We start from the raw sequence: 26,413 nt of genomic DNA on the forward strand, positions 1-26,413 counted from the left end.
CATCTTCGAGGGCATGGCTGCAGAGCCACCCCTCTCGGTCAACACCTCAGGCTGGGTGGCAGACCCACTTACCACCATCCTCTCATGAGACATGGCAATAGGACCCCCCTCCTCCATCAGCACCTCGGGGGCCTCCTCGGATCTAGCCACCCACCGATCCTCTACCGGCACCCCACATAAAGCGGTGGACTCTTTGGCTCCAACCTCCGCCAACCTTGCGGACTCACTTCCCTCCGTGCAGGACAAGGGGGGTTCCTGCACAGACGAAGGGGCATTGGTCAGTGTGCCCTCATCCTCCAAGACACCCCAATCCACACCGACAACAACCTCATCAACATCATCATTGTCATCATCGTCGTCGTCATCACTGCTTACTTCCTCTCCTCAATCACATGCCTCCTGCTTCCACCACTCCTCAACTTTCTTTTGCTCCCTTGCCCTCTTTTCCCACTCGTCCGTGATGCGATTTGCCACCACCATGACCCAATCCTTTGGCAGTGGGACTAGGCAGTCCTTGAAGTATAGCCTCCTTGGCTAGTCCTACCATCCCAAGGTTGGTATTAAAGGATCAGAAATTCAATCGAAAAGGAGGGCACAGGGAAGGAAAGCTTACAAATTCAAAGAACCTAGGTTCCGATTGCATTGGGGGATGCCCTGGCACTGGATACATAGGTTCGAGGGTGGAGCCAGAGGTGTCCTTCGTAGGCTCCATCGCCTCCCTAATACGCTGTGCCACTTCAGAAGGAGCAAGCGCCTCATCAACAAGCACCGTTCCTTCAAACGACTCTCTAGGAACCATCTGATACAAGGGAAGCATGCGCGCCATTAGTGGCGCCACCCTCCTCGCATGGTTGGCACCAATGATCCTTGACCCCTTCACGCCTGGACCTTCAGAGCATGAATGATGGCGAGAAGGTCGGTAAGGTGTTTTTTCTCTGAATTCGGACAGCCCCACCGCCACGACTCTGGAGCCTCGTCGATGAGGTGGCCAGAGTACTTCGGCAATGTGGCACTCAGGTCGTCCCTGACGTAAATCCACTACACGTGCCACCCCTTATTTGAGGATGATAGACGCATTAGTGGGGTAGTCCCTCGACCGGGTGGGGCGCAGATGAATGCTGGCACATCCCATCAACACGCTCACATCCTTCCCCCTGATCTTTCTCTTCGACAAACTGACGGTGAAAAAGTGCTGCCACAAATTGAAGTGGGGATCGATCCCTAGGAAACCCTCACACAGGGAAACAAACGCCGCCATATGTTGGACACCATTGGGGGTAAGATGCTACAACTCCACTTGGTAATAATCCAACAACCCTCGAAGAAATCTATGCGCAGGTACGACAAATCCCCGCTCATGAAAGATGGCAAAAGACACGACGTACCCTTCGGGCGGCGCTGGCTCACTCTCATCATCGGGCAGCAACCACTCCCTGATGGCAGACAGCGGGTGGAGGAGGCCACGGTGGACGAGGCCCTCCAAACACCGAGAGGTAATGCTGGATCTACCGCACAGCTCCATCAAAACGTTAGGGGGAAGGTGGGTGCGAGCTAAACGAGGGTGGCAGTGCGGACGTGAGCTCAACAGCGGCGGTAAACACGGATGAAAACCTAACGGTGGCAGCAGTCTTGGCATGGGAAGCTAAGGCGATTGGTGGCAAAAGCTGCGGATGCGAAGGGGAGGAAGCGAAGTACGGAACCCTGGGGGCAAACCCCGTGGTTTTATAGTGGCGATGGATGCGAGAAGGGCAACCGTCCGCCTCGATCTCCAGGTCGGCCATGTGCACTGTTGCATCACATTGTGGGACACGCGCCCACGATCCCTATCCTCTCCCACCAAAATCATGTCGGGCGGTTCGCTTTCCCGAAGCGACCGGACTCTTTTCCCACAGAGGGGACATGGACTAGAAAAATCTCTTCACTAAACCCACCTGGGCCCATAACGACTGGAGGTCGGCCCACCTAGGGTCCTAGAGCCAGAGGGCCATCCTAATGAGGGATAGGCCCATAAACTACTAGGACTCAAGGACGCAAGCATCACCAGGGCCTCGATCCATAGTCGGGTCCCAGCCAGGCCGACACTGAATAAAATTCCCGCAAACGGAATACCATGATTCCCTTAAAAATATCCAGTTGACAAAAAACCAAGTCTTTCAGCCTTACCCGTGAAGGGTCTGATACTACCCCCTGGATGACTCTACTCAAATCACCCAGGGGCTCGGGGGCTACACCCATCGGGTGCGCTCGCGCGCACCCTCTGGCAAAGTAACTCTGATGAAATCGAAAACACCCCCAGGTGATTCTATCCAAATCACCCAGAGGCTCGGGGGCTACTATCAGGGACCTAATACCGAGGTACCTCAGAAGGTGGAGTCCATGCTACGTGAAGTTCATGGCTGTCCCCATCTATACCTACCTCAAGCTAAACATACCAGGCCCCAGCGGAGTCATCACCGTCGGCACCTTCTTCTAGTGTGCCTATGTGTCGGGGACCTAATACCGGGGTACCTCAGAAGGTGGAACCAATAACCGTCGAACATTAAAAACTTCTAGATGGACAAGGGTGCTGTTACGTTCCTTGCTCGAATGACGGGAGTTTGGTTCCGCCTCGCCCGATGCCTTTGGGCCAGCCTCGCCTCACCCGAGGGCTAAGGGCTAGTCTCAGCCTCGCCCGATGCCTTTGGGATAGCTCCACCTCACTCGAGGGCTAAGGGCTAGTCTCAGCCTCGCCTGATGCCTTTGGAACAGCTCCACCTCGCCCGAGGGCTAAGGGCTAGTCTTCGCCTCGCCCGACGCCTTTGGGCCAGCCCCACCTCGCTCGAGGGCTAAGGGCTAGTCTCCGCCTCGCCCGACGCCTTTGGGCCAGCTCTGCCTCACCCGAGGGCTAAGGGCTCATCTCAGCCTCGCCCGACGCCTTTGGGACAGCTCCGCCTCGCCCGACGCCTTTGGGCCAGCCTCACCTTGCCCAATGCCTTTGGGCCAGCTCCGCCTCACCCGAGGGCTAAGGGATAGACTCCGCCTCGCCCGACCCCGGAGGGGTGAGCTTAGTCTCGCCCAAGGGATAAGGATTGGTCTCCGCCTCGCCCGACAACCGAGGATGAACCTCGCCCTGCCCGATGTCTAAGGACTGGTTTCGTCTTGCCTAACAACTTCTCCCCATTCCCTCATGATGAAGGGTACAGGGCAAGACAAGACGTTCAGGTCAACCACGGCTTCCAAGACCATACCATGTGCCCTTGTAGGAAAGGTACTGCCAGGGAACGATGGGACGGGTGCTTTAGACCCTTCCGGGCGTAGCAGAGCCTGAAAAGTATTGTAGGTGCGTGCTCCTTACCCTGTTGAGTTGTAGGCGCCGCCTTTAGCTCTGGGACATGGAACCCGACGAAGATATACGACAACCACTATGCTCTAGAAAAGGATTTGTGATCTCCACAAATGACGGATATGCTGTCACCATGTTATGGTCCCAAGGGAGTGGCGCCCGCTCTCGCCCCCTCGGGTTCACCAGATCAGAGCACACGCTTCAGCCTCTAGATGCCCTCTCTGATCAGAAGACATTGCCCACAGCGCTACTCCGGACCTCGACCCCACGTCCCTCTAACAAAGATTCATAGGAACCAGAAGGTGTGCGGAGCAAGACTAGGCTAGGCTCATAGGTCAAAGCCACTATACTACAGTCCATACCCTATGAGGGGCAGTGCTCTGTAACCATCCTGACATTCTACAGAGGCATCGATAGTATTGTAGGCGCTTATCATCCTTTCGCACCCATCAGAATGGGAAACCAGGCTGGGTAGACGTGAGCCACAAGGCTAGGTAGAGTACGCATCCTAGCCCTCACACTTGTAAAGCCATCCCCTTCATCTATAAAAGGGGATGCGCTTCCTCCAACAGAGGGACCGACTTTTGATGGCACAACGCACAACACACACACACATAGTCAAGCTGCTATCAAGCTCTTGGCCTCCTTTTGACCCTTCCATCAGAGACTTGGGACCAGTCCCTCTCTCGATCATTTGTACCCCCTACTACGAACCATTTTCGGTGCTAATAACATGAGCAGCAACAAACTGGACGTAGGGACATTTAGCCCGAACCAGTATAAATCTTGTGTCCTTTAGCGCACCATCCGAGCCTAACGCGCATTACTATAAATCTACTTGCCGGTGCTTGTATGAAACACCAACACTATGAGTGCAAGGTCAAATGCTATGGTCACACCACAGCAATCGTCGCCTCTAGAGAGCTCACCGCCATCATGAAGGAGGCCACCGAAGAAGCGCCCGACCCCAAGAGGCCGATCGGGTCTTTCGAGCCTGCGGAGGGCTCAAAACAGGTCCTCATAGATCCTGGCAACCCCAATAGCAAGGTGGTGCGCATTGGCACCATGTTTTCCTCTAAATAGGAAAGCATGCTCATCGACTTCCTCCACGCAAACAAAGGCATCTTTGTGTGGAAGCCCTCAGACATGCCAGGCATCCTGAGGGAGGTCACCAAGCATGCCTTGAAGATTCGTCCAGGCTCCAAGCCGGCAAAATAGCGCCTGTGTTGCTTCAATGAGGGGAAATGTAGGACCATCGGCGAAGATATCACAAAGCTTCTAGCGGCTGGATTCATCAAGGAAGTATACCACCCAGAGTGGTTAGCCAATCCCGTCCTTGTACGAAAGAAGAATGGAAAATGGAGGATGTGTGTTGACTACATGGGTCTCAACAAGGCATGCACAAAGGATCCATTTCCTTTGCCACACATTGACCAAATAGTCGACTCTACCTTAGGGTGCGAAACCCTCTGCTTCCTTGATGCATACTTTGGGTACCATTAGATCACAATGAAAGAGTCCGACCGCCTCGCAACATTGTTCATCACCCCCTTCGAATGTTTTGCTACATCATAATGCCGTTTGGTCTGAAGAATGCTAGGGCCATGTACCATCATTGCATGCTCAAGTGTTTTGGGGACCTCATCGGGTGAACTGTTGAGGCCTATGTTGACGACATCATGGTCAAATCCAAACTGGCTGACCACCTCATAGCCAATCTTGAGCAGACCTTTGTAAAACTATGAGCGAACGGCATCAAACTCAATCCCAAGAAGTGTGTTTCGGGGTCCCAAGGGGCATGCTGCTTGGTTTCATCATCTCTGAGCGTGGCATCAAAACCAACCTAGAAAGATCTTAGCTATCACAAGGATGGGCCCAATTTAGAATATAAAGGGGGTGCAGCGGGTTGTAGCGTGCCTCACTGTGCTCAGCCGCTTCATCTCATGCCTCGGCGAATGAGGTCTCCCCCTTTATCAACTTCTAAGGAAGGCCGATCACTTCGAATGGACATCTGAGGCCTAGGAAGCACTTGACATGGTTAAGCAGCTCCTGACGAAGGCCCCGATCCTGGTTCCTCCTACCAATGGAGAACCTCTCCTACTCTACATTGTGGCCACCACACAAGTGGTCAACGCCGCCCTAGTAGTGGAGTGGGAAGAAGAGGGGCATGCCCTCAAAGTACAACGCCCTATCTACTTCATCTATGAGGTCCTATCTGACTCAAAGACCTGCTACCCCCAAATCCAAAAGCTTTTGTACACCATCTTCATCACCAAGAGGAAGTTGCGTCACTACTTTGAGTCACATCCGGTGATAGTTGTGACATCCTTTCCCCTTGGCGAGGTTGTTCGGAACCAGGATGCCATGGGAAGAACCATGAAATGGGCACTCGAGCTAATGGGTTAGGGCATTGCATATGCCTCCCGAACGGTGATCAAGTCCTAGGTGTTGGCTAACTTTGTCGTGGAGTGGACCAAGGTCCAAATGCCACCAGCAGTCGTCGATCAAGAGTACTGGACAATGTACTTCGATGGATCACTAATGAAGAAGGGCACCGGCGTAGGACTGGTCTTCGTGTCACCCCTCGGGATGCGCATGAGGTACATGATCCATCTCCATTTCCCCTCCTCCAACAATGTGGTCGAATATGAGGTGCTCATCAATGGCCTGCATGTGGCCATCGAGTTGGGCATCTGACGCCTCATCATTCGAGGAGATTCCTAGCTGGTCATCGACCAGGTCATGAAGGAGTCAAGTTGCCATGTATTGCCGAGAAGTCCACTGGTTGGAGGACAAGTTCGATGGCCTTGAGCTCAATCACGTCCTGAGGCGCCTCAATGAGTCGGCTGACACACTTGCTAAAGTAGCATCAAGCCAAGAGCTGGTGCTAATGGGCATCTTTGCCAGTGACCAGCACAAGCCCTCAATTCACTACGAGGGGTTAGAACAAGACAGTGATGGTCCATCCAATCCTAGCTCGAGGGCTGACCGACCATTGACTACATCCAGCCCTAAAGTCATGGAGCTCGAAGAGGACCCAGCAACAGAGCCTGACCCTCTAGTCGACTAGAGAATGCTCTACATCGACTACCTACTCCATGACACACTACCAATGGACAGGATGGAGGCTCAATGACTCACACATCGCGCCAAGTCCTTTGTTCTTGTGGAGGGCAAACTCTACAAGTGAAGCCACACTAGGATCCTACAGCGCTGCATCCCCTTCGAACAGGGGAAGCATTTGCTGAGCAATATCCATGGTGGGGTCTATGGTCACCATACCACGCCTAGAACCCTAGTCAAAAATGCATTCCGATAGGGCTTCTACTGGCCTACCATGGTAGCTGATGCCGAGCAAATCATACGCACCTGCGAAGGGTGCTAGTACTATGCTTGGTGGACTCACCTATCAGCCCAAGAGCTCCAGACGATCCCTATCACCTGGCCGTTCGCAGTCTAGATACTTGATCTAGTTGGACCACTCAAAAAGGTGCCCTAGGGCTACACCCACTTACTTGTCTCCACAGACAAGTTCACCAAGTGGATAGAAGCATGGTCGATCTTCACGATCAAATCTGAGTAGGGCATGTTGTTCTTCCTCGACATTGTCCATCGCTTTGGAATCCTAAACTCCATCATCACGGATAATGGCACACAATTCACCGAAAGGAAGTTCCTTTGATTCTGCGATGAATACCACATCCGTGTCGATTAGGCCGCTATCGCGCATCCCCGAACGAACGGGTAGGTCGAGCGCTCAAACAACATGGTCCTACAGGGCCTCAAGCCTAGGATCTTCAATCGGTTGAACAAATTCGGCGTGCACTGGGTCACCAAACTTCCTTTGATACTCTAGAGCCTGAGGACAACCCCCAGTTGAGCAACCGGCTACACACCCTTCTTCATGGTCTATGATTCCAAGGCTGTCCTCCCAACCGACCTAGACTATGGAGCGCTAAGGATTAGGGCATACGATGAATAGGGAGCCAAGGCATCCCACAAGGACTCCATAGACCAGCTGGACGAAGCTCGTGACATCGCCCTCCTTTGCTCGGCCAAATACCAGTAGGCATTACAATGGGACCACAACCGACGAGTGTGGGGCTGAGCCTTCAACGTTGGGGACCTAGTCCTCCGCCTTGTCTAGAGCAACAAGGACTACCACAAGATCTCCCTGTCATGGGAGGGACCATACATCATCGTAGAGGTACTCCGGCCATGTGCCTACAAGCAGAAAACCATCGACGGCGAGGTCTTCACCAATGCCTGGAACATCGAGCAGCTATGTCGCTTTTACCCATATAAATGCACATTTTTTACTTATCAGTTTTGTTATCAAAACTCCTCGATCCTTTGTGACATCTGATCCCAGCAAACACTAGGGGGTCAGGCCTCACTTGGGGGTTGATATAAGTACATTTATCCTACAAAAATTCTCTATGCTTGCCCTCTTTATGTTAAGTCCTAGGAGCTAGGTTTTTGGGAACAAGCTCTGACTAAAACTGGGCGGACTGTGAAAAACCTATGCCCCAGCGGCCATGGCGCCTTTGCTCACCAGAGTGATCAGAGCTAGCTCACCCGCACTCTGAGCTTTTATGACCTTAACTATGGGAAGGATAGGAATGCACTAAACCTCTTTTGCAAAAAGAGAACGAAGTGCTAAAAGGCTGTTTACTATAAAGAGCTCACCCATTTTTGCACAAATTCGATGCTTGGCTTATCTGCCTAACTAAATTCTTGCGCGAGATGTTCTCATCCTCTATTTTCGCAGAGAAATCTTATCTCAATAGGTGACGCGAGTTGATCATACAGCTTGGCCACTAATGAGAAGTGGATAAGGAGCAGACAGGATTATGCTCATATCAGGAGGATGCTTTCTGCACCCAAAACCGATGCTTAAATTGATCAGATGGCTCAAGACCATTACCGAAAGATAAGCATCATCATTTACTTACTTTACATATCAATTTCATTACCGAGCCTCCGACCCCAGTGTAACATCCCAAAATTTGCCTCTTTTGAAAATAGGATTAAAATGATTTATTTGTGAATTTTTGTGCTCATGAAAACATAGGAAAATAAAAATTTTCATTAATTTAAAATCTGTCATAAGGTAGAAACGTGTTTGTTGCATTCATGCCGGTCGCATATCGTGTTTCTATGTGCAAAATGTGTGTTTTTATACGTTTAGGAGACGAATATCTATCTCTAGGAATTTTTCAGCTTCTTTCTGGAATTTAATTCCTACCTCCTTCACCTTAATCTTTATGTTTTAAGTTTCCAACAATCTCTTTATGAGCTCCAAATACTTTATTTGGGTTCATCATGTTCCAAAGTGTCTCTGAGAATTTTCCCCAAATTTTTGGAGGTCTCGGAGTATTTTTCGTGGCTTAAATATCAATTCTGGACTTTTCTAGGATTATTTTATCCACGAAATTAATTAATTCCAGAAATAATAAATCTCTAACTTTTCCCAACGCTCAAAGCCCATGTGCAATAATCCTAATAAATCCTAAAGGTCCATGCATTTATTTACTAATGGGCTTTAATGATTATTTAGGCCCATTAATAAATGTGGAGGGTGCAACATCAGTTAGTACCATGTTGCTAGTTGATGTAGATGTGGGGAGTTTTTCTCCCTATATATATCTACCAACCCCTTGGGCAAAGCACACCAAAACTACCGTATGGGGAGCCCCTAGTTTGGGAAATCCCTCGTGTAGTAAATTAATTTTTTTCTCCTTCTCTCGCCGTCGCCGTTGCCGCCGCGCTGCCCAGCCGAGGCCCCTCCTCTCCGGCGTGCATGTTGTAGCAGCCTCCTATGTCCATCGCTGTTCTGTACGTTCTATTGGTGATGACGATCCAAGGTTGAAGATGAGGTATTTACGAGTTCGCCACCGGTCGTTAAATAATCGTAGTTTACTCATTTTAATTCCGTTTCAGTTCATTCCAGTTGCGTTAGTTTCGTGTCGTCGAGATCTATGCATTAGAGTTATTAGTTTTCATATCACATGTTTATGAATTTATTTTATTAAAATATTAATTGTGCCTATAATTAATTAATCGCTGATTAATTAAAGTCGATTTAGGTTTTTGATTTCGATTCGATTGCACGAGTTTCATCACAGTGTGTGTTACGTGTTAGCAGTGATGTTTAACATGTCTCATGTCTTGGAAATTTATAAGTTAAATATTAATTTGATTAAGGATTATTCAATAACTTTTTAATTAAAAGCAATTTAAGTTCTAATTCCGTTTTGCACCGTTTAAGTTGCGTTTGGTTCGTGCTGACGTAAACTATATGTTAGGGGCAATGTTTTTCATGTCACATGTTTTTCCATATATAGCTAAATATTAAATTGATTAGTATATTTGCACACTAGTTTGGAATTAAAAGCAATATAGGTGCTTAACCTTGATAATTTATACCTAAAAGTTAATATGATTAATTGTTAACTTAAAAGTCTTTCTAGAATATAATTTGATTAGCTGAACAAGATACATATGTGATAAGTACGAGTAGATGTTGTCACATGCTTAATTCATTTGTGAAGGTAAAGTTTAATTTGTTTAATAAATTATGTGATAACATTTATAAATAATACATGATTAGCTTTAACTCTACTTTTAAAACTAAATATGTTGTGATTAATCTAAATCAATATTGCTCATATAGTTTTCTTAGCTAACCTAAAACAAGCTCATAGTTGTTTCTTTTGTAATATAATATAAATCTTTTGATAGTGGTTTTCTTTTAACCGTAGCTCCTTTCTTAGTGTCTCTTGCGTTCTCATAACCGTAGCATCGAGCCATTCTTGTCGCATTACTTTTGTTTCGGCGTGTTCTACGCAGTGGCGTTAGTGGCTCTCATGTTACTCAAATGTGTTTTGGTAGTTAAAAAGTTAATTGTATTAATACTATCACTTGCATCGTTTTCAGAATATAAAGTCAATATAGGTTTTATACTATGCTCTTTCTTAAGCAATGAATCAAGTTGATTAATGAAAATATTCACATGTATTTCTACAGTTAAAATAAGTTAAATTGATAGGTTTTATTTTCCGTTGCACCAAAAATCCTTCGATAGTCGCTTTTTCGTTGAATCGCATATAGCGTGTCTTTTGCGTTTGTGTGTTCGTAGCGATACGCCGTTTTGCTTATTTTATTGGTTGGTGTACTGTTCTCATATATTCTTGTTTGTATGCCATGTATGGATGTTTGTGTGGTGATATATGGTTCAGTCAATCGGTGAGGTTTACGTGGTGATTAAGAAGCAGTTCTCTGAAGACTAGAAGCTGAGAATTGGAAGCAGAGGATTGGAAGTTGGATACTAAAGGCTTTTGAGCGTATTGCTTTAGGGGAAAAGCAAGTTAAGGCAACTATAGCATGGGATATCCTTGTTACCTATTCACATTTAAACACTTAATTCATATTGCATGTGTCTCCCTTGTTACCATTAAGGATATCCTAGATATTTGATATCTTGCACCTTGAAACCTTTGGGATATTGCATGGGATAGTTTTTGCTAGTGCTTAATCGAAACCATGATCTTGTAACCTGACTAATGTTATATGCAATAAACATTAAAACATGACTTTTTAGTAACATGGAATCAGGGGGCTAAAGTGTTTATATGCTTCAGATTCCTCTCCCTAAGGACTTATCTATAAGTGATCATCCGGGACTTACAGTACAGCTGTGAGGGCCATATGGCTCTGGCTTTAGCTCAGTATGAGGATCTTTTCTAGCTTGTTAGTGGTTACCTTTTAGGCGCGGGGTATGTTTCCTTTGCTACTAGGAAGTGTGTACCGTGCTGCGATGCCCACGCATGCCACTCCTAGAGATGGGCCACATACACCTGGCGGCCCTAACTTGTTAGATGAAATCTTTTGAAAGGCTTCATAGTGAACCCTACCGACCTTCCTTGGAAGTGGGTCAAGAGAATAGCTACCTCGGGCGAAAGGGTAAATCACAACTCATAGTGAACATGTACAAACTCTGCAGAGTATAAAACTGTTATAACAGCCGTGCTCACGGACATGAGCGACCTTGGACCCTTATGGAATAGAGATGATCACTAATGGATAATGATACTAATGATGAATGGTTTATGCTATACATTATTCATGTTTACCTGATCATGTGTTTATGGGAATGATAAATCCTTTGCTACCCAACTGCTAAAAAAGATGATCTATTAAAGCTAATCGCAGTTAAACCAGTGTCAGCCATTTTGAGCCTCATGAACCCCATGATATAATTGTTAAGTACGACATGTACTTACACTTGCTTTATTTTCTATACATTGGATAAAAATCCCAGATGGGTACCAGATCGCTGGTTTTTGGAGGAGTTAGGCTTGTGGTCAACCAGTCAGACGTCCCTGTGAATTTAGAGTCTTTGCCAGAAGATCGGAGTCAACTTTCCACTGTCTATACTCTGAGGGTACTTTTCTTTTACTAATACGTTATGTAATAAGTATTGTCTTTTGATATTACCTTATTTGTGGCTATATGTGAGATTTGACTTCCTGGGCTCACATATAGTGTGTATCTAGTTTTGTCTTTAAAACCGGGTGCTACACCCAGCAACGACAGAGGGTCAGAAATTGCTCAGGGGCTGGCGAGGGTGTCTATTCGCTAGACATTCTCTTTGCCCAGCCTGTCCTTACATTTAAAAAACTAGAGGTATAGTGTGCGGATGCAAACTTTGAGTAAGCCTGGTTGGACCGCTAGGACCCTACGCCCCGGTGGCTACGACATTTTTATTCACCAGCACATTCAGAGTCCTTGTCTCCGCACTCCAAACCTTAACCTCCACCTTCTCAGGAAGGATTTGTGGGGGGGCTACCTACGAAATTTCCATCAAGGAGGGGCTGTCAGGTCACCCAAATCAATCGAATGGCTTGGGCCACTGCTAAATGATAGATACAGAAGAATGGGAGGCTCATATAGCTCACACTGGTTCCATCACGAATGTCGGACCTAGACCTCACACGAACATATCCGGTAAGAGCTCCTAGAACCCATCACTCGTGCCATCGAGGTAACATTACTGACCCCTGCTATTTCTTTATATGATCATTCATACACTTATCGCATACATCCAAGCATCACATATGCGATTGCTGCGTCACAACGCTTTGTGTCATGTCATGAAGCGGTAGCGTCTCATCCGATATGAGCAGCAACTGACCGAGGTTTAAAGGCTGGCCCACAAAGGGCTTGAGGCCACCTCGTGTGAAACAAAGATAGGGAGAAAAACCAAGATGAGCCCTAGTGGCCTTGCCTGACCCCCCTCAGAAGCGGACAGGGACAACTCGACCTTTCTCATTCGATTCTAACCTCGAGCCAAGCCCATAGAATCTCGGTCTATCAATCTAGGATCGAACGGCTCGAGCATCTGATGGGAGGTGGGTTAAGAAGTAGTGGAATGCCACATGAGGGCTATGCCAACCTGTCAGCGGATGATGGACTCAGATTCCACTTGAACATGCCCATTACTGAGCTCGCCGAACACAACACTCAAGCTATCAAGGCAAGTGTCGTTAGCTCAGCCCCTCTGGTTGCAGAAACCAAGGATGGGGTGACGCATGAATCATGGCCAACCCCTACCGAACCCCACGGGGCTCTGGGACTCGAGCCACCCAATCCTAGATCGAAAGACCAAGGGTCAAAGGCTGAAGGGCCCAAGGTCACCTCGTGTCAAACAAAGAACCAGGGGAGAAAATGCAGATGAGCCTTAGCGGCCTAAGCCCATCCCGCTTAGAAGCGGACATGGTCATCTCAACCTTCTCCTTTGATCCTAGCCTCTAGCTGAGCCCATAGAATCCCCATTGAGGGGGACTCTATTGGAAGGCGGGTTAAGGAGCAATGGAATGCCACATGAGGGCTTTGTAGACCCTGTCACAAGTGATGAAATCGGATTTTGTTCGAACATGCCTATTAGCGAGCTCACCGAGCACATCACTCGAGCCACCGAGGCAAGTAACGTTAACTCAACCCGATAGTAGACCTAGCCCAATCAACCCTTGACCAAATCCCCACCACACATGGGGGCTTGAGAAAGGTTGGACTTGCAAGGAGACCTAACGAACGGTCGTAGAATGATAGCTAAGATCCTAGGGAGAGGGTACGTGCGAATACAAGAGATGCATTCTCCTAAGTTTCATTGTCGTCCCCTTGATTTTCAGTGACATCTGACCCTAGCAGCAACAAAGGGGTAGATCTCACTTGGAGGCTGATAAATGTATAAGTATACCTTTTCTGAAACAGTCGCCGTGTCAGACCTCTTCTTCACACTAAGCCTAGTGGCAAGGTTTGTGGAAACAAATGATTAAGCAGGCCTGGTTGAACTACAAAACACCTACGCCTCGATGGCTACGGTGTCTTTGCTCACCGGTGCGATCAAAGCTTTCCCCTTACACCTCGGGCCCTATGGTTTCAATGAATGGAAGGGTCAGAATACATGAGTCTTCTCTTATCGCATACAAAAAAGGAAGGAAACCAATTCAATCAAACAAAACAAAATAACAAAGTTATGAATTTGTTCTTATGATATGTAAGGATTGGCAATTGTCTAGAGTACAATGATGTTCATCTGAGTTCACCCAAACTAATTGACTAACTATCCCCTCCAAGGGAGAACTATATCTTCAACTCTATCCACCAGGTCCTACGTGAGAGGAGCCACCGCCATCTCTCTCTCATTTAGCTTGGAGGCTTCATAGCCAGGCGCGAAGCCAAGGCTCATCGTCTCCAAGTCAATACTGTCCGTGTAGTGAGAGAGGGTGATGGCGAAGGCTTGGGTGATCCCAAAGCGAAGAGCTTCCCTCATGAGCTGGCGTGCCCACACCATGATGTCTACGGCATGGGTCGCAAGTGAGCTGGTCCCCTCTGGTCATGCCACTTCTAGGTCATCGCAGACCACTCCGAGGGTAGAGCATAGGAGATCATGCTTGTCGCTCTCCGCCTGAAGGCCCCTCCATGCCTTGGTGAGCTCCGTGGCTAGCCCAGCGAAGACACTCTCGACCTCCAACCTTTAGCCTATCGCGGTTCTAAGATCAGCCTGTAGGGAGCTGATCCTCTACTATGCCTCATCGCGCTCTCAAATGGCCTGGTCACGCTCTCCGTGGGCCACATCGTGCTCCAAGCGGAGCCTCTCCATAGTCTAGCATAGCTCGTCTTGCTCCTTGCATAGCCAAGTAACCGCCTCAGCGTCTAGGTTCACCCTCTGCTATAGGGCCATGGACCTCTCCTCGGCTACCAACTTGAGCTCCTGCTCCTTCTCCACCTTGGTTAGGAGGTTGAGGATCCGTTGGTGGGCCTCAATGCCCCTCCAGAGCAGCTCATCCTGCTCCTTCTAGACTCTAGCAGCCTCCTCCTTGTCCTACCATGCCCTCGCCGATAGATCCTAGAACACCTTCTTAGCATCCTTCATGTCCCAACAGGCCTCAGCCTTCCACTGCCAGAGCCTAGCCACCTCCTTAGCCTAGGGAGTCTGCTCGACCACCCTCTGTTGGGCGATAGCGAGCTGATGCTCACATCCTCGCACAGCCAGGCCTCTTTGTCATGGTGGTCCCATTTCTCCTTCTGCCCATGAAGGACCTAGGATTTCTCCTGGCTACGAGCGATGAGGGACTGAGAGAAGATCAATGTCAAAACACAAAAATACATGAAGAAAGAAGAAAGCGAGAGGAAAGATCAAGTGAATACCTAGCCAGTAGGAACGACGATGTCGTGTAGGGTGCCCTGGGCCTAGTTCAGAGCTTCCAGTGCGGCCAAGATGCCCTTGTTGAGACTCTCCCGCTCTATGCTCTCGGTAGCATCATCGAGCGAGAAGAGTATCGACGTTGGGTCTCGCAGATCCATCCACTAAAGCAGCGACTCACCCCACACGGGTGAGCAGATGCCCCTCAATGTTAGGGCCAAGGGCGACTCCCCACTAGTCCTCTCCACCAATGCCACGACGCCCGAGGACTCCTCGGCCGTGTCCCCCTCCGTCCGGCCCACATTGAGCGTCGTCACTTGGGTCACCGGTGGCATGGATCGTGTTGCATCCTTGGGCACCACCATGGCTGCATTTGGTTGTGCCTGGCTTGTCACAGTTATGGCCACCTCTATTGCGTCAGAGGGGCCTCGACCGGTGGCGTTGTGCCCACCATAGTTGACACCACAAGTGCGAGCGGTAGCTCCATCCGCCCCAACGTCGGCAGCAGAATCACTTCCATCGCTGATTGCTCGGTGACCTCCAAGGGCGCTCCTATAGCCCCAGCGTCCGGCTGACCCACCAAGGGCATGAGCACCATCGTGGGTGGTGCCTGACTGGCCAACGAGGCTATGATGCCGGCTCCGCTCCCACCCAAAACAAGAGTGATGTCGGGCGACGGCCGACGTCTTTCCTGAATGGCGATGCTCTTCTTGGGCGCTAGCGCAAAAGAAGTACCCCATCTAAGGATGCTGCAAGAAACAAAAGGCATGAGTCATGCTGCAAATAGAGAAAAACAGAGAAGTTAATGACTTATATTTGTGCCGTTGGGCGCTGGATACATTTGGGGGATGAACCCCCAGGTCCTTGCCCCACCTCCTCAGGATTGGGCCATTTGGTGCCTGCCCCCTACTCCCGGGCTGAGGGTTTTGCCTCCCTTGCACTCGAGGGCATGGTGGTGGAGCCATCCCCCTCCCTCAGCACCTTGGGCGCGGTGGTAGACCCGCCCGCCCTCGCTAGCACCTCGGGCGTGGCGGCAGATCCGCCTCTTGACATAGAACCAATGCGAATGCCACCCCTTGTTGGAGGTTGATAGACGCATCGGTGGATACTTGTTGACATGGTTGTTGCAATGCTGAATGCCAGCACATCCCATTGGCATGTTCAGCTCCTACTTCTTCTCTCGCTTCTTCAAGAGGGTGACGACGAAGTACCGCCATAGGTCGAAGTGGGGACTAATCCCTAGGAACCCCTCACATATGCGACGAATGTCGCAATGTGCTGGATTTAGTTGGGATTAAGATGCTGCAACTCTACCTTGTAGTAGTGCGGCAATCCCCAAAGAAACTTGTGCATAGGGGTGGTGAATCCCCGCTTGTGGAAGTGAGCGAAGGACACGACATAGCCATTAGGCGGCAACGGCTCGTCCTCATCGCTGGGCAGCCACCACTCCTCAATGGTGATCCATGTGCAAAGGAGACCATGGCAAACGAGGCCCTCTTGGTGCTGAAGGGTGATATCAAAGTGGCACCATGGCTCCATTGGAGGATTGGAGTGGTGGATGCGAATTCAACGATGGCTAAAACACAGATGTAGGAGGCTTAAGCGATTGCGGTGGAGGTTGTAGATACAAAGGCAAGGAGGCAAAGTACAAAGCCCTAGCGGTGAAACCCTTTGGTTTTATAGGGGCGACAGATATGAGCAAAGCAACCATTCACCTAGATCTCCACCCCTGCCATGATTCACCACCACGTCACGTCGCAAGGATATGCACCCCCAATCCCTATCCTTTCCCTCCAAAGTCACGCCGGACATTTTGCCTCTTTGGGTAGACTAGGACTCTTTACCAGCAAAAGGATACAGGTCAAAAAGTGTTCCTCTAGCCTAGCTAGGCCTAGGAGTTCAAGGGCTGGCCCATCAATGATTTCGATGGCTGTCCCAAGGCACCCTTACGATAAAGGATGGGCCTGCGATTGGCCAAAACTCAGGCGCACAAATTTCATGGGAGTCTTGGCCCGCGATCGAGTCTTAGCTGGGCTGACCCTGACTAGATCCCCATGAATGGAATACCAGGATCCCAATTGAGCTATCTAGCTAAACAACCACCAAATCTCACGACCATACTCGTGAAGGGTTCGACCTCGGCGAAGAAGAGATCTCATCTTTAGGACACGCCAGTGGCAACAATAGAGGGCTAGGGCTCTCAGAATCCTCTCTTTCAGAAAACCCTCTAAAGGAGTATCCTATTCCTCCATAGTCTTGGGGCTACACCCACCAGGTGCGTGCGCACGCACCAGCTAGGCAAGTCAAAAATACCCTAGGCAATTCTACTTGAATCACCTGGGGGCTTGGGGGCTACTTCAGGGACCAATATTAGGGTACCTGAAGAGAAGAAGCTAATGACCATCGAATGTTGATTCATCCATGTGATCAAGAGCATGACTACACCTCTTGCCGGATCACACCTTGTTCATCCACCAAGACCATGGGCCCCGCCCCTAAGCTGGCTCCCGAGGGGTGGCTCTACCTCGCCTGACATCTAAGGGCAGACTCCACCTCGACCGACCCCCGAGGGTTAGCTCCGCCTCTCCCAATGTCTGGGAGCAAACTCTGCCTTCCCTGACCCGGGGGCTGGCTCCGCCTCGCCCGACGTCCAGGGACTGGCTCTGCCTCGCCCAACGTCTAGGACCAGACTCTCCCTCGCCCGACCCCTAGGGGCTGGCTCCACCACGCCCAACGTCTGGGAGCAGACTCTACCCTCGCACGACCCCCGGGGGCTAGCTCTGCCTCACCCAATGTCCAGGGCTGGCTCTACCTCGCCCGATGTCCGGGGGCTAGCTCTGCCTCACCCAATTGTTGAGGATAGACTCTATCTCACCTAACGTCCGGGGGCTGGCTCCACCTCGCCTGACATCTAGGGGCTGTCTTTGTCTTGCCCGACTCCCGAGGGCTAGCTCCGCCTTGCCCAATGTCTACGCACTACTCCTTCATAACTACACGCATAGATAAGGCAGGGCACTCAAGTCAACCGCAATATCGAGGACCATACCCTACATGCCTATAGGAAAGTACCATCATGATATGACAAGACGAGTGCTTTAAAGCCCTTCTAGGTATGTTAGAGCCCGAACAGTGTTGTGGGCGCCGCCATTTGCCCTCGGGCATGGATCCTGATGAAAGAATATGACAACCACTATGGTCTAGGAAGAGACTCACACCATCTAAATGGATGTGCAGTCACTGCACCGTCTACTCCCCGTAGGGTCATGGATCAACACCCTAGTCCATCGCGTCGCCCGCCAAGGCAGGATGGGATGTGACCACTTGCTGATCAAGCCAGAGCATGGCATCATCAGCGGACAGACACCTAGCATGGAGCTATCCTTGGCACCATCTGCCATGTCAGTAGGGCTCTCTCAGAGGAAAAGAAAGACCCGACACCTTCAAAGGACCTTCTTTGCTTCTGGTTTTCCTTCTTTCTCCCATCTGTAATCCCTGCTTCCCCTTGATCTATAAAAGGGAAGGCAAGGCACCCCACTAAGGGGACAGATCGATTGAACACACCACGCATCACATAACACACAGCTAAGCAACAACAAAGCTCTTAATGTCCTTTCAACCTTTCCATTAGAGACTTGGGACCTGTCCCTCTCTTGCCCATTTGTAATCCCTACTATGAACCTTTTAGTGCTAATAACATGAGCAGCAGCCAGTATAAACCTTATGTCTTTTAGCACACCATCCGGGTCCCAATGCGCAATAATACAAATTTACTTATTGGTGTTTACTCGAAACACCGACACAACTCGTCTTGAAAAAAACCTCCAAGTGAACTCAAGCACACGTTTACATAGTATAATTGACATAATTATTATATTTCTATTTTACATGAAATCATCTTGTGTTAAGACAAAAATGATAGATTTATCTCAGTTTTGTAGGTGGGAGGACACTTGTAACGCCATCTATACTTTTCATATGATTAGTCTCTATTAGTCATGGGAATCATATGTCAGACTCTATCACCACCCTTAGCCACCGGTGAGATCAACTCCGAGACATGAGTGGATCAAGCTTTGCAGATCTCAGAATGGGAGGACAAATATGACCCCTTTTTCCCTTTGTATTTTCTTGTTCTCACCGTTTAGACTCTTGGAACTCATGGATAGTGTTGGTCTTCCACCTAGGGTCCCATGGATAGTTGGACCACTTCACAGTTAAAGCACTCAATACCTTCTTTATTACAAGTGTTGTTTATTCCTAAGCAATGACATGACCTGCATAACCTCGATCAACTATCTAGCACTACAAGAAATTTGATATTTTATGACAAAAGTCTTCATGATGAGGCATAATATTGTCATATATCATATCATTATATGACGACAAAATTAATGGCGTCATAATTTCAGAAGCCCTAGAATTATTTATGACGACTCTCTCAAATGTGTCACATAAATGTGCCGAGCGTCGTCACAAAATGTCGACCGCCAGTAGCCAATCGTCGGTTATGCTTTTATGACTGACATGAATTGGTTTTTTGTGACCCTATTTTTGCATCACTATTTGTTTAATCTAACAGTGATGCTACACAACTGTCATTATTCAGCGTTGGCGTTTAAAAAAATAAAAAATTGTCAATATACGCCCAACAGAAGGAGATGGACTAGGAGACGATTTCGAATCATTCCCCAAAATCCCCCACTCCCACATGGCGGTGGGCGGCGTCTTGGCTAGCGTGGAGCGGCGGTAGAGCGCATGGTTCGTCCGAGGCGAGCGGAGCAGCGGCGGAGCGTGGTTCAGGGCTACGGTGGCTAGTGGGCGGTGTAGCATGGCGTGCTTGGCAGTGGAGCTTGGCGGGCGGCCTGGTGGTGCACGGCTAGCGGCGGATCTCGGTGGGAGGCTAGTGCTGGCAGTTGTTCGGTTGGGGCGCCTGGCTTGCTGGTGGAGCAAAGCATGGTTTGGGTGGCGTAGCAGAGTCTGGTTGGGCAGTGGCGAGCACGCAGCGATGGGCTGGCGGGTTGAGTGGCACACTATGGTGGGCGGAGCTCATTGGGCAGGGTTAGCTCAGCGGGCGGGCGGAGCTTTGGAGGGGATTTGGTCGGGCTAGTGCTCGGTGGTCGGCGGTGGACAGTCTCGGCAGTGGCTGGTCCCCATTGCGCTAGGTGGCTGTGCCCCTCCCTTTCCCTCACTCAATCTGTTGCCTTTGACTATTGCTCACCTTCCCTCTTTTAGTTCTCATGTCGCAGGCATCGTCCTCAGCCGCTCTGACTCGGCAGTCAAGTGTAGCTAGGTTTGGCCAGGCTACCAGAAGCCCTTGCTGTTGTTGCTGTAGCACCAATGCCCACTGCAATTGATGTGTAGGCGCCCCTTGATGATGTGACTGGGTTGCCATTGATCATGTGCCCTGATTGCAAGGATGTGAGGTTGTTTGCTGCTACTACACAAAGTCTCAGTATAATGTTGGAAGGAGGTTTTTCAAGTGCCCCCAGAAGAACTATAGCAATGTTAGTGTCATGGTTCTATTCCTCAAATTTCAATCTTGATTGAATTCATTTCCCTAAGAATGATATTGTTAGCTATTAGCATTCAGTGCGCGCACTATTGGTGTTAAATGCATGTGTTTGTCATTTGGATGCAGGGGACATGTTCTAGGTATTGGTTTGAGGAAGAATATGTGGTGTACCTTGAAGATCATGGTTATCTACTTCCACCTTCCTCAACCATTGCAGCAGCTTCGACTAGTGAAGTTCCTAAGCTGGTGGGAAAAATTGATAGCTTGGAGCAAAATCTGAATGAGGTGAAGGAAATGGTTGGCAAGAATAGGGAAGGCATGGGAAGCTGCATTTGTCTTGTGTATGGATGCTTGAATGTAACAATATTCCTAGTGTTGGCCATCTTGTTGGTTGTAGCTTTAGTGTTGAAGTAGGCAATGCTTTTGGATTTTATGATCAAGTAGGCTAGGACATGTTGTACTGAACCTCTTGTGGTGTATGTTTGTGCACTTGGTATGAAATGTGGGCCTTTGTGCTCTTGGACATCTCTTGTGTAAGCTATGCATTGCTGCTATATGTTGGAAATAAAGATCCCTTTTGCTTATGATGATTTACTATTGTTGGGTGAAGTTTAGGCAACATCTATATATATGACTTGCAGCCTATACATTTTGTGACGAATTCTGTACATTACATGATAGTTCTAGGCATTACTGTTGTTGGATGAAATTTAGATGCAAATGTAGTAGCCTAATTCAAATACAACATAATAAAAAACAGAAAAGTTCATGGTTCACAAATCTCTAAAAAATGCAAAGTTCAGTCATCATCACTATCTTCTCCTAAAGTATTCCCTCCTTCTGGACTATGGTACTCAAGATAGGTTTCATCTTCATCTTCATTTCCGTCGTCTACTTCATCACCTTGAGCTGTATGTGGCTAGGTCTCCACAAGGTCTCTACTTATAGGGCTACCTGGTTCATTCTCCATGTGCAACAAATCCAAATTAGGATGAATGTCTCCCACTGCACCTTCTCTCGATGAAATGTGCTCCTCTGGGTATGCCTCCAGACATCTAATTTGTTGCTGTTCTTGAATTGCTTGGTTTGTTTCAGACTCTTCGACATCAAATATATGTCGGTGGCCAAATTCTTGTAGCACTCGTCAACTTGGACCTAACTTTGTATCTTCCAAGAGAAATGCTTGTGAAGCATCTATGGCTATAATGAAAGGATCATCCTTATACCATCGGCCTTGGATGTTTATGCTCTTGAAGTAACCATGATCTTTCATCTGGTATGTCCTTCCCTCTAGATTGTACCACTCACAATGTAATAAGACAATAGTTCTTTGGCCTTTGCTGTTCTTATTGTAACTCAACTCAATAATGTCTTTGATTGTCCCATAGAAGTCAATTGTGTCATCACCGTGAGTACCTGCACTTTTGATGGTGGAGTTCTGTGTCTTCCTATGTTCGTCACGAGCCAAAGTGTGGTACCATACCCCATTGATTATACAGGATGTGTAAGAACGCACTCGTGGATCTAGCCAACATGCTAGTGAGTATAGGTCTTCATCAACATGTGTACTGCCTTGGTATTTCAATGTGGTAATCTATAGGTTGAAAACATACAGAATAAGTGAGTTTCAAAATTTACTGTTTCATAAATTATTAAGTCATGTTGTAGAAGTTGCACACACATGATCCTCGAACCATGCAGCGAATTGTGTTGACATCATTTTTTCAACATCGTTGACCCCTTGTTGTAATTCTGCCCTATAGATGCTGCAAAGGAAGAGAATAATTAGTTATCTTGTGACACTAGTATTGAATAAACATGGGTGAAATGAAATGACTTGAATTACTCACTCTTTGTATTCATCAACCTCTTCGCAATTATTTAGAACAAACCAAACCATGGAGTCATAGTCTTTGTCTTCGTAATGAAGTTTTGAACCACCCAACAGGTTAGTACCATGACCAAAAATAAAGTAACCATTGGGTGAGATGTTCTCTTCTCCATCTAAGTTTCTTTCAGGCCTAGTGAACCTACTAATGATGTCACTGAAATATGTTGAGCATTGGGTCATACACTCATAGGCATTGTATGCCTCTGCAATAGATCCTTCAGGTCTTGCTTGATTGTGGACGAAACGCTTAAAGGTGCCCAACCTTCTCTCAATGGGATACATCCATCCATACTGCACCAGTCCCCTAAGGAGTGGCTCATTAGGTAAGTGTACTACTAGGTGAACCATAACATCAAAGAATGCTAGAGGATAAATTTTCTCTAGCTTGCAAAGGATAAGCACAATATCTTCCTTCATCTGGTGTAGTGCATCAACCTTTAGAGTTTTGGAGCAAAGTTGTCTAAAGAACCTACCCAATTCAGCAATCACTTCGTATATGTCTTTGCGCACCAAACCATGAAGGGCAGCTGGTAAGATACGCTATAGCATTATATGGCAGTCATGTGTTTTCAGCCCATGCATTGATCCTCCTCCCTCCATATTGACACATCTTGATATATTGGAGGCATAGCCATCTAGAAACTTAACATTGCTCACAAATTGCAAGAACTTCTTCCTGTTTTCTGTATTTAGAATGTAACAAGCTCTTGGCTTTGATGATGAACTACCACTGTCATCTAGCAAATGAAGCTCCTTTCTTATACCTCTGTCCTCCAAATCTAGTCTAGCAACGACGGTGTCCTTTGTCTTGTTTGGAATATTAAGTAGAGTTGACAAAATGTTTTCACATATGTTTTTCTCTATGTGCATAACATCAAGGTTGTACGGTAGCTTCAATTTTGGCCAGTATTCCAAATCATACAAGCTAACCTTGAGATGCCATACTGGTTCATCTTCATTACGGTGTCATTTTCTTGATTTTGGCTTATCTGGATTCTTGCCTGGAACATAGCAAACTTCATTCAACCTTGCCATAACCTCATCTGCACTAAATTTCCTTAGCTTCTCTCTTTTTTCATGCCTGCCATTGAAAGATTTGTTTTTCCTCCAAGTATGGTCATTAGGGAGGAAACGTCTATGGTCTAAGAAACCAATCTTGTTTCTAAGACCGTAGGAGCATGGATTCTCATCACAGTGCACACATGCGAAGTAACCCCTAGTGGTTCTACCTGACATGGTGCCTAATGTAGGGTAGTCATGGATTCCCCATAGAATCGCTGCACGCAGACTGAAGTCTTTGCCTTCAACTGCATCATAAGTTTTCACACCCTTCCAAAGCTCTATCATGGCTGCTATCAAAGGCTGCATGAACACATGGAAATCTTTGCCTGGTGATTTTTTGCCTAGAATTAGTAAAGCAAGCATATAATTGGATTGGTCCATACACATCCATGGTGGAAAATTGTATGGTACCACTATCACTGGCCATATGCTATATGAATTGCTCATCTGACCAAATGGGTTAAATCCATTAGTAGCAATGGCTAACCTCAGACTACAGGGATCATCTGCAAAAGACTTGAAAGTGTCATCAAAATCTTTCCAAGCTTCCCCATCAGCAGGATGTCTCATTTCATTCTCAACTGGTACCCTCTTTTCCTTGTGCCATCTTGCATACTGTGCTCGCAGCTTTGGCATGAAAAGCCTTTGAAGGCGAGGAATTATTGGAAAGTAACAGAGGACCTTGTGAGCAACTTTCTTTCTGCCCTCCTTGTTCACTTTCCATCTTGTTAATCCACAAACTGGGCAATGATCATCAGCTTCATGGTCCTTCCAAAATAAGGCACAATCAAACTTGCACACATCAATAGAAACATAACCAAAACCAAGCTTCCGAAGCAAAGCTTTCATTTCTTTATAGGACTTAGGAAGTCCGGGCACATTCTTCAAAGATGAAGAAAGCAACTCAAGCATAGCATCGAACCCAGATGTTGTTATCTGATTGTACACTTTGATATGCAGCAGTTTAATAATAAAAGATAGCCTAGACTCCTTGGTGCAACCTAGATAAAGTTCACGCTTTGCCTCTTCCATAATTTCTTTATATAAGTTACCACCGAAGCCATGGCTTGCTATGTCGCGCAAATCTTGAATCAACCCCTGAACTCCCCTTGCACCATCATCTAAGACATCTTTAGTTTGTCCTTCCTCATCAAGTGGTGCCTGGTCATTTCCAACCCATGACATATCTTCTGATACAACAAGTTCTCCATCTTCATCTTGTCCAACATTAGTTTCTTCCTCTCCATGGTAAACCCACCTAGTATAGCACCTAGACATACCATTGAGTTTGATATCCTCATGTACATCATCTAGGCTTTTGTCTATGTGGTTCAGGCATTTTTGGCATGGGCACTTGATCTTCTCATCTGCACTAAATCTAGCTCTGACATGTTCCATGAATTGCTGAACACCACACAAAAATGCCGGCGAAAATGGTTCACTATTATAAATCCAACTTCTGTCCATCTCGACCTAGATAAATAAAAGACAGTAATTAGCATTGTTTATTTTCATGACCAAGATAACATAAAATGGTTCACTATTTTCTTCAAGGCAATACACAATATTTCATTTGAACACTGGTTCTTCCTATGAGATGAAGTATCAGGAAAAGGTTAGTTCAGCCTTGTTTTTTTTCAGATCGGTAGTAGCTCACCTTGTGGGGGTGGTTGTCGTGGTTGCAGGTGGACGGTGAGGGAGCAGATCGGGCCAATCAAGCTCCACCATGGCTTGGACAGCTAGGCTACACCACGGTGCCTATAGGTCCTCATCACCATAGAAGTCGGGGGAGGTGAGGGTCGGTGCGGCTGGAGGAGAGGGCCTACAACTGCTCGTCACCAGTGGCCCTACCGGTGCTCGTCGCCGTTGAGGTGGGGGGAGGTGAGGTGAGGGGCACGGCTGGAGGGGAGGGCCTAAAGCTACAGTGCTAGTCATCGGCGAGCCTGCAGGTGCTTGTCGCCGGCGGGCCTGTAGGTCCTCGTCGCCGGCGAGGCTACAGGTCGGGGCGGCGGGGAGAGGCTGCAGGCCAGAGACAGTGGCCGAGCGGGCCACTGAGCATGTTAGCTGGTTTGAGCGCCAGGGAGCAAGTGTACATACCCCTTCTTTATATGACATTTGGGCCCGGTGTTTCAATGACATGTGGGCCATAAGATGTTCATCAGCATTTCTTGCTCCTTGTGAATTGTTGGCGAATTTGTTTTTTTAATCCATGGCAAAATCTTATAACAAGTCTTTCTCCTACATGCAATCTCCAAATCTATTTTTTCTCCTAAAAATTTCTAAAATCATGATCTATCAATGTGTTGTGATGATTTATACCATATAGTAGGTATCATGTTTTGAACAGTTCAAAAGTACAATTTATAAAAATATACAATTTGAATCCAAAATTTGAAACTCAAAATGACTTCAGCTATAAAATTCATGAATAAAAAAGTTGTTCAACTCATGAAGACCAACAAGTGTTAGCTTGGCCATTTTCCCATTTGACAAAGTGGTAAAAAAGTAGTTCACAAATTTTACATTCACTCTTATAGTTTCATGAACATTGAGTGAGATATATGATTTCTGTGAACAAAGTTATTGTCACTTCCTCGGATGAACAAACTCCCAAAAAAAGAAGTGTACATCTTCATGAGATGTGCAATCTTTGTGTTCATCACTTTTAAATCTGAAATTATTTAGTACCCCTAATTTTAGTTCCAAGCTCAAATTTTTTGAAATTCAAATTTGAAACTATCAAAAAGTGTCAAATGAAAAAATACCCAAAACCAACATTGTAGATTTCGATGAGTTGTACAATTTTGTTTCAGACATTATTTCCATTTTCTATCGTTTAATACCCCAAACATTCATTTCAAATCCTAATAACAATAAAAGGGTCACTGGCTAGTGGACCCTCTGCACCAGTAAAAA

At 47.4% G+C, this 26,413-nt stretch overlaps 1 protein-coding gene across 1 annotated transcript; it reads right to left on the bottom strand.

Moving 5' to 3' along the window:
- Nucleotides 1-23,401: 23,401 nt before the first annotated feature.
- LOC136460675 (uncharacterized) lies at nucleotides 23,402-24,964 on the bottom strand. Its single transcript, XM_066460284.1, has one exon. The coding sequence runs from the start codon at nucleotides 24,962-24,964 to the stop codon at nucleotides 23,402-23,404; it is 1,563 nt and encodes a 520-aa protein (XP_066316381.1).
- Nucleotides 24,965-26,413: the final 1,449 nt, after the last annotated feature.

The sequence above is a fragment of the Miscanthus floridulus genome, chromosome 6 (assembly GCF_019320115.1).
Source record: "Miscanthus floridulus cultivar M001 chromosome 6, ASM1932011v1, whole genome shotgun sequence".
Classification (NCBI taxonomy): Eukaryota; Viridiplantae; Streptophyta; class Magnoliopsida; order Poales; family Poaceae; genus Miscanthus; species Miscanthus floridulus.

Coding starts and splice junctions, on each gene's coding strand:
- LOC136460675 (XM_066460284.1), bottom strand. CDS start 24,964: ATGGACAGAAGTTGGATTTATAATAGTGAACCATTTTCGCCGGCATTT.